The sequence below is a fragment of the Lucilia sericata genome, unplaced genomic scaffold (assembly GCF_015586225.1).
Source record: "Lucilia sericata isolate MDLA Ls3-8-SP2 unplaced genomic scaffold, ASM1558622v1 Contig001412F_arrow, whole genome shotgun sequence".
Classification (NCBI taxonomy): domain Eukaryota; kingdom Metazoa; phylum Arthropoda; class Insecta; order Diptera; family Calliphoridae; genus Lucilia; species Lucilia sericata.
Window position 1 is genome coordinate 1 of NW_023995346.1, and position 9,843 is coordinate 9,843.

Consider the following 9,843-nt stretch of genomic DNA (forward strand, 5'->3'; position numbering starts at 1 on the left):
GCAGACTAAAGACTATAGTACTCATTGACTATAGTCTACTCTATAGTCAATATAGTCTACTCTATAGTCCAATTATAGCTACTCTACTCTATAGTCCAGACTTTATCGTTTACTAGAAGGCAGACTAAAGGACTACTCTAATAAGTCCAGACTATAGGTCTACTCTAAAGGCAGACAAAACGTATAATCTATTGACCACACTATAGTCAACTCTACTAGTCCATACTATATTACAGTAGTCTAGACTATAATGCGGAAACTAAATTATCTAATTTGCATACAATTTTATTAATAAAGTTAAATAAAACATTTTTTTAAGTAAACATTAAATTTATTATAAAAATATGAAATTTTGTTCTTTTTCTTATCAGCTCACATGCTGGAAAAAACAACAATCAATTACTTAAACAGATAAATTTTATTCAATAATAAAAAAACATTAAAAGAAGGCTTTTTCTTTGTCTTAACTCCATCAATCAATATTTGAGATTATTTTACATAAAGTAATTTTTGTACGAGCCATATTAACCTTGCCACACATTAAGTTCTTCATAGTCTTCAATACATTTATCCACTTGATCGGGTTTGAATCCCTTGGTAGTACAACGATCCATAACGTCGGCAATTTTGACGGTATTACTAGAGCCGGCCAATTCACGGACCACAGCAAAGATTTTATCGGAAGTGTTGGGAATGCTGTAAATAATTAATATTTAAAAAAACTTATAGGAATATTTAAAACCCAAGTAATACTTACTGTCCCTTTTGATGTTCATGTATTTGATTGAGAGAATCTTTAGACATTTCCAAAAGACGCAAGGCTTCTGCTACATCATCTTTTTCTACTTTATCCGATAAACGCAAACGTGCCAAAGCGGTGGATAAACGTAAAATACCCAAAGATTACGGGCCGAAGTAAAGGTCATATCCTTTTGATTGCGAGCCTCACGTCTCAATTCCACATAGGCGCCAACAATGTAATCAGTCAATTCATCGGGAATGGTGGGATTTTTACGTTTGCAAAGATTAATATAACGACGCATAAGATTCATATCGAGAGCCTTAACACGGGTGGGTGGCTGTTTGGAATGACTGTGTACATAGGTGATATGTTTGGCTAAACGTAAATCATTTTCACGATCTGGTTTATCTTGAATCAACCACAAAAGATCAAAACGTGACAGTAAGGCAGCTGGTAGTTGAATATTTTGTTCCACGGTACGTCTAGGATTATAACGACCAAAGGCAGGATTGGCAGCCGCCAAAATCGATACTCTAGCATTTAAGGTAGTCATAATACCGGCCTTAGCAATGGATATTGTTTGCTGTTCCATAACTTCGTGTATAGCGGTACGATCAGCATCAGCCATTTTGTCAAATTCATCAATACAGCAAACACCTTGATCAGCCAATACCAAAGCGCCACCCTCCAAAGTCATTTCACCCGTTAGAGGATCCTTCATAACAGCAGCCGTCAAACCAACACCCGAAGAACCTCTACCGGTGGTGTATTGGGAACGTAAAGCCAAACGACTGATATAGCCCAACAATTGAGATTTGGCTACACCAGGATCACCCATAAGACAAATATTTATATTACCACGAATTTTCATGCCATCAGGACGCTTATCAACACCACCCACCAACAGTAGAAGCATAGCCTTTTTAACATCTAAATGTCCATAGATTTCGGGAGCCAAACTGGTGGCCAAACGTTCATAGAAATCATCTTGAGCCAATTCGCTTAGTTCCTCGGGTGTTAATTCAGAATCTTTATCGGAGATTTCATCATTTTTGTTAATGCAAATAATGCGCTAATAGAAAGAAATTATTAAACAATTTTGAATAAAAACAGACATTTACTAAAACTTACATGAGCTTGTAAAAAGGTTTCCGACAACAAACCCTGTACCATCTGTTGGAAACCACTGCGTATTAAAGGCAAATAAACACCCGATATAAGGACATGATCACCGGGCTGTGCTTGACGTGTGACCTCACCACGACACATAATGGTCATGGTACGCGGTATATGACCCACAGGAACTTGATCGCTGTGTTCTTGAATTTTAACTTCTTGAAATTTAACAAATTTCGAACCACGGGTCTGTAGATAAAGACGTCCGCCCGCCTTATTGACACGACAATCATCTGAAGGACAATCTGAGACGGGTGTAAAAGACAAAGAACTAACGGGTTGATAGGTTTCAGAACCACAACGATCGCAAGTATAAGTGGCCACTACCATCATGGGTTTGACTTCGGTACAACGGGTAACAATACCACGCACTGTCACTAATTTACCAATATGCTCCGCCTTAATTTCACGTATAGAACTGGCTTTAACATGGGACTGAGGCTTAAAACCCACTTCACTGTAAGGGAAGTTAGTTACTATTGACAAATTTCTCTATTTTTCACAAAAAACACTTACAATCTTTTCATTAACTCTGGTGGGAATTGATTTCTCTGATCATGCTGTTCCATGGGATTTCTAGTGCGTGTTTCCATTAACAAACGATGTTCTATGTACACATCCAAGGCATCTTTGGCATGTACTTCATGTTCCTTGTAATTGGGCAACATTTCCGCTATAACATCACTAAACATAGTGGCATAACGGCGACTATTATTAACAACAGCATCGGCTAAACCCTCATTAAATTCCGCCAAATGATCTAGATCAACAGTCAACAAAACTTGCTCACGGTGAGCTAGCTTCACCAATTGCTGACCATAGATGAAATGTTTTTTACCCTCATCATCTTGTTTGCAGAATTCACTAAGGAAACTTTTGATGGCCTCTGTTTAAGCAAAACAAAAAATATATTTAAATTATCTTTATCCACAAATAAAAGTATTTCTTTCAATGTCTGTTGTTTACCTTTATCTTGGGCATAGTCACGTCTTGCCATTTTGCGTTTTACTTTTATTTAAATTAACACAGTATATAAAAAATATTTGTTTTATATTTTAGTTTAAGCTTGCCGCTGTTGTTAAATGCTCGGCTTTTTATTTAGTAATGTTTTATTAATCTTTAATTTTATTTAGAAAAATTGCATCTGCATTCCACCACCAAAAAAAACACACACAAAATATGGCACGCTTATATTTTGTTGTATTAGCGCGCCAAAAAATCAAAACAAATGTTTGTTAACAACAGAGTTGCATTTTACTATTGTGACATGTAGAGAGATTTTTCAAGAGAAATCTAGCGATTTAGGTTGTTAATCGCTGGAAATTTTGTAATATATAGTGGAGAGTTAAAGTTATGGTTGAAGTGGGAAAATTTTTACCAAAAAAGGGAAATAAATGGGATAATTTTCTTTGTGAGATTTTAATAAAATTTGCATATTTAGAGTAAGTTAAAGAGTTATTAAGGTTATGTTTTGAATTTATTGCACACAGATCTACCAGAGGGTGGAATAGAAGTCTACAAAGTAAGGTACGCCGAAAATTGGTAAGACAGTAGGTTGATAATGCAGTGTTTAAGAATTTGTGCAAATAATTCGAGTCGCTGCTTTTACTTCAAACACTTTATGTTTGTAGCAAACACGAGATACGAAAAATACATTGCTGTTTGACAAACCAGAGTTTCCTACGTCGTCAAACCAATGTATTTTAAATGGGACATCAAACAAAATCTGTTTGAAGGAAAAATTCTGAAATTTTTTGCGCGCAGTTGTATGTTTTCGCGCCAATTTTTGCAAATTCTTTATTGGATCTTCTGCCATTTTACACACATCAATGCACGAAATCTATATACATACGTATATAAAATTCTAACGTTACTGACTGACTGACTGATTCATCATCGTAGAGCCTAAACGGTTGAAGCTAAAGAGCTGAAATTTGGGCAGGATGTTAGTCTCCCACCAAATGTATCCAATAAGACGGGATTTTTGGAAATTCGATTTTTTTGGGGGTTAAAAAAGGGTAAAAACGTAAATTCGGTAACCTCAAATCTCCTAAACTAGAAAAGTTACAAAAACAGTTAAAGCTTATGTCGTTCATTAAAAAAAGCGGACAGGTGTCCGGTAATTTTTTCAAATTCGGCCCCTTTGGGGAATAAACGGGTAAAAACTGTAATTTGGTACTTCTTTTGCACCCCATGTATCTTTTAAACAAGAGAACATTAAAAAAATATTTTTGAATCCTTCATAACTTGACGAACAAATAAAAATATGAATTTAGTACTTTTTGGATATTCGGACGTTTAAGGGGTGAACATTTTACCTATTTTTGGTACTTTTTTATGAAACATTGTTTTTGGTTTATTAACAATACGATGTTGCAACTTTTTGGAACAGAATTTTTATTTCGTTAATGGGGAGGAAAAAAGTACCAAAAGGGGTAAAAACGGGAAATTTGATTTTATTAAATATGCTAATGGGGTGTTATTTGAAACACCGGTACCAAGTGATATTTTTTGGTACTTTTTCATTCTCCAATTGGTACTTTTTGAGTTTTCTATAAAATTTAACCTAGAAACATGAAATTAAGCAAGTAGAGTCCGGAGTAAATGAGAATCTATAAAATGGGTACTTTATTGGTACTTTATCGTACTTCGACTGGTACTTTTTGACTTAAAACTTAGAAACATGTAATTAAGCACTTGAGAATCTATAAAAGTGGACTTTTTGGTATTTTTTCGTTCTTCAAAAGGAACTTTTTGAATTTTCTATAATATTAAACCTAGAAACATGAAAGCATGTAGAGCCCCGATTAAGTAAGAACCTTTAAAAGGGGACCTTTTTGGTACTTTTTCGTTCTTCAAAAGGTACTTTTTGAGTTTTCTATTAAATTGAACATAGAAACATGAAATTATGCACGTAGAGCCCGGAGTAAATGAGAATCTATAAAATGGCACTTTTTGGTACTTTTTCGTTCTTTGACTGGTACTTTTTGAGCTTGCTACAAAATTTGAACCTCGAAACATGAAATTAAGCACTTAGAGCCTGGAGTAAATGAGAATCTATAAAAGGGGAACTTTATCGTACTTCGACTAGTACTTTTTGAGTTTTCCATAAAATTAAACCTAGAAACATCTATAAAAAGGGACTTTTTAGTACTTTTTCGTTCTTTGACTGGTACTTTTTGAATTTTTTATAATATTGAACCTAGAAACATGAAATTAATAATGTACAGCCCGGATTAAGTGATAACATATAAAAGGGAACTTTTTGGTACTTTTTCGTTCTTCGACTGGAACTTTTTGAATTTTTTATAATATTGAACCTATAAACATGAAATTAGGAATGTACAGCCCGGATTAAGAATGTACAGCCCGGATTAAGAATGTACAGCCCGGATTTTCGTTCTTCAAAAGGTATTTTTTGAATTTTCGATAATATTGAAGCTATAGACATGAAATTAAACGTGTAGGGCATGGAGTAAGTGAGAACATACTTTTTGGTACTTTTTCGTTCTTGAACTGGTACTATTTGAATTTTCTATTATAATGAACCTAAAAACATAAAACTAAGCAATCAGGGACTTGAGTGAATGAAAATTTAAACTGGAGTATTTCTGGTAATTTTTCGTTCTTTAACTGGTACTTTTTGAATTTTCTAAAATAGTGAATATATAAACATAAAATTAATTGAAAATTAAGTCGGGGGTTTTACTACTCAGTTAAACTAGTATTAACTTGTTGATAAATTAAACTCGGAACAAATTTAGGTGTTTTTCAGTTATGGATTAAAGAGCAGTTAATTAACTCTGTTAGTATTGCCAATTTTTCAGTTAAAAACATAAACAATGAACAGCTGCTTTTTGTAAATATTACTTTTGAAATATGAAAAATTTTAGAAAAAATGTTAATAAACATTTAAAACAATAATAATATTAATAAAACAAATAAAAAAAATACTATTTATTTAAAAAATTACGTTTTTCTTGTTCCGAATTGATAATTTTATTACGTGTAGATTATTTTGTCTTTTTCAATTGAGATGTTAAGTTTCGATTCGAATTTTGATATAATCTTTGCCTTGACTCCTTTTTATCATGATTTCCAAGAAAAAATACTATATTACGGTGTCCCATGGAAAATAATATGATGTAAAACTTTGTAGTTCCCTAGATATCGAACTAGTTTTAAAAAGACCAGGACTTTTACTGAAAATTTTGAAGTTTTAAATAAAACACTAATGGTTTTTTTTCGTAATTTTTTTTTAATTATATGTATTTATTTTCAGTTTTACGAAATAAAAATGTGTTTTTTTTTACAAAAAGAAATTCAATTTTACATAATTTTGTTTTATTATTAATATTACTCTTTTTTTAAATGTTGCACATTTATTTTTTATCATTTGATTAATAATAGTTTATAATATATATATATTATTAATGTTAATTTTTATATATATTTGTTAATAATAATTATTTGTTGGTTTTTTGTTTAATAATTAAACAATAATTATGTTGCCGATGTTTTTTTTAAACTTATTACTGTTTTAACTGACATTTATTTTATTTAACAATTTATTTTTGTGTTTTTTTTATTAATATTTTATATTTAAATTAAATTGCGACTATATATACGGCCATTTTATTTTCTTCTGTTGGTATTTTTAAAAATTATTTATTACAGACTAATAATAATAATAAACTATTTATATAAAAATATTGAATTAATATTATCATTTAAGGGTTGACAGTTTTGTTGGAAAAACAATAATATTTTTTAAAATATATTTTTTTAATGTATTTTTTTATATTTATCGTTTTAACTAAAAAATAAACTGTTAACACCTTAAATATAAAGTAGTAGTTTAATATTTAGTGTTTTTATAATAAATTATGTATTTTTTAATAAGAAAAGTAAACAAAATTTTTACGCTTTTTCTTAAAATCGGAACTGATTCGTTCTGATATCTCAACAAACGAATGATTCTTCTGTTCTAAATAAATTGTTCTATTATGATTGCCAAAAGTTGATCAAAACTTGACTGCAGATCTTAAAATCCTGTTCATCTACATAGAACTCGCTTCTCAAAATGAATCTCTTTCCGCATTCAAAATTTTGCTTTCTTTTCTTTTTTCGTTTAGTTTTCAATACTTTTCTTATGCAAACAAAAAGTAATAAAAATAATAAAATTTTAAACAAAAATTATTTAAATATTAACTTATATTTTATTAATCACATGCAAAAAAACATTTGTTGTTTTTTTTTTAATTTTAAAAAATATATTTATAAAGTGAGTTATAACATATAGAAAATATAGATTTATTTTTATTATTTAATATATTTTTTTAATTATAAACATGCAAAACTTGTCATTAAAGGTTGTGCATTTTTAGTTATTTTTTTTATTTATAAATTATTATTTAAATTACTTTAATAATTATTGGCTACTAACTAAGCTTTTTTTTATTACGTTTATACTAAGTTATTTTAATTTAATATTTTTATTTAGTTTAATTTGTGTGTTTTTTATTATTTTTTTATTATTTTGAAATATAATTTACATTTAAACATTTTACATTTATAATTAAAGATTTTTTCCGTTTTAATAATCGTTAGAAGATGGTTTTTTGAGTGTTTTTTTTTTAAATATATAAAGAGCAATATTCGGGTTTTTGTGAAAAAGGAATATTAAATAAATTTTTTTAGATTTTTTTGTTTGAAATCAAATTTTAATTGGTCGTTTGAAAGTTTTTTAAAGAAATTCTGTAAAAACGTAATTTTATAACTTTTCAGCAATTAATTAGTTATATATTTTTATTTAATATTCCTTTTTAGCTTCAGCAAATTATTAATCCTTAAATGGAAAATATTTATAAGGGAATTGTAGACATTTTAACAATAAACGATTTCGGGGGAAGAAAAAAATCTATAACGTAATAGTGATTCTTTTTTATTTTTTTCTAGAATAACTGACTTTTATAGAAAAATGTCTATATAATAGGTTTTCCAACAGAAATTGTCTGTAAATCGGTTTTTTGCTATAGAAAATTCGTAAATAACATTTTTTGTATAAAAATTGTTTTTTAATTGAAAATATTAATTAAAAATTAGGTATTTGACAGTTTAAAAATAAAAATATTCTGTTTGCCTATTATAAGTATGACAGTTTATTTTTAAGAAAATGTTCAGTATAACAGTTTTATTTCATAATTTTCTATAATTTTGGTACTTTGGGTATGAAAGATCTCTTTGAATATTATTCTAATACCGAACAAAATCTAATTCTCGAACCCCCCTGATCTATAATTTCTAAATTCTCTATTTCAATTTAGAGATTCTCAATAATTTACGGTTTTAATTTTATTTCAAAACTTTGCTAATAAATTGTTAAATTTATAAAAAAATATATAAAAACAATTGCCACATTCGTTCAAAATTTTTTTAATTTTAATTTTGAGAAAAATTAGCAATTGTTTTTATATTTTTAATAACTACAATATCCATTTAAGCTATTAACTATACAATTATGACTTATTTTAATATTTTGCCATTAAGTGATTAATAATTTCTTGTGTCCCTTAAAAAACAACAATAAATTTCTAATTAATAATTATTAATTATTTGTTTTTGTGTGTTTTCAATTCTTTAATTGTTTCTTCAATTTGTATAAAGCTTGTAAGTCTTCTAAGTTTAATTTTTTTTTAATATATATTTTTAATTTTTTATTAATTTACTAAAGTAAATTTCAGTTCTTCTTGTACGTACTTAAATTTTTTTGTTTGAATTTTTTTTTTATATATATTCTCTTTTTTTACAAATTTCACAAAATCTGAATTTGGATTTAATTTTCTTGAATATTGTGCTTGTTTTTTTTTTTTAGAAAAAAAAGAAAACCTTTCTTTTACCATTTTATTGTTGTATTATATATTTTAAATTTAAAAAAGGAACAATTATAGTTTTTTTTATATTTTGTTTAATTCTTTTTTACTTAATATTTGCAAACAGTTTAGTTGTGGTTATGGTTTGTTTATTTATTGATTTTTATAAATTCCAGTTTGAATGAGCAATTTTCATATTTTTTTTTTTTGGAAAATTTGTGTTTATATGTTTATGGCACCTTTTTTTCTTATTTTTGCTTGTGTTGTTTATTTTGTGAGTAGAAATGTTTGCTGGGCTACTTTAACAAAACAACCCTGTTTTAGTTTAACGGTCAAAGAATAAACAAGAAGTGAAACGCTGTCAATTTTTTACAACAATAACATTACGCTCTTCTCACAGACGAGTGCTGTGTAAATTCAACACATATGTAAAAATTTTATTCTCTCTCCAAACTTCAAAACTTTTTCGCGAAAATTTGAGGATAATAGCACTTTGAAATATTTTTTATCACTTAACATTATATTTTATAATTTTTTTGCACAATTTAAACACATTTAATAGCCCGAAAATAATATATTTTTTACAAACGAAAATAAAATATTTTTTATTTTTTGACATTGAATTTTTGTTGGTTGAAATTAAAACTAAAAAAAACAATGTTGTAAATTTTCGTATGGTAAACGAAAAAGATATTTCAAATAAATAATTTATTTTTGCAATATTATAGATTAAAAAACAAATAGACGTGTTTATAAAATGTTTGTAGATAAAATATGTGGAAAATATCTTAAGAAACCTTTCAAAGTATAAATTGAAATGTAATATTTTTTTTTCAATATTTTTCAATACGATTTTTTGCAACTATGTTGACTTGAGAATTCTACTAATACATTCTTAGAGTTAGGTACCGGATGACAGTACACTTAGGTACTTTTGACAGCAGTTTCATTTCTTATTTATTCTTTGTTAACGGTTTTCAGTTGTTTCCTTTACAGGGTTGTATTTTTCTATCAGTTTAATGGGGAATCATGTGGAGACTTTAACGCCAAGTA

At 28.2% G+C, this 9,843-nt stretch overlaps 1 protein-coding gene across 1 annotated transcript; it reads right to left on the reverse strand.

Annotated features, from left to right (window-relative positions):
- Positions 1-498: 498 nt before the first annotated feature.
- On the reverse strand, positions 499-3,133 carry LOC119611289 (DNA replication licensing factor Mcm7-like; the record flags this gene model as incomplete). The annotated part of the gene is given in 7 exon segments (XM_037966823.1): positions 499-529; positions 531-696; positions 758-902; positions 905-1,814; positions 1,874-2,375; positions 2,435-2,804; positions 2,885-3,133. Coding segments are annotated over 7 exon segments (2,155 nt in total), but the record flags the coding sequence as incomplete, so codon positions are not given.
- Between the last annotated feature and the right edge of the window lie 6,710 nt (positions 3,134-9,843).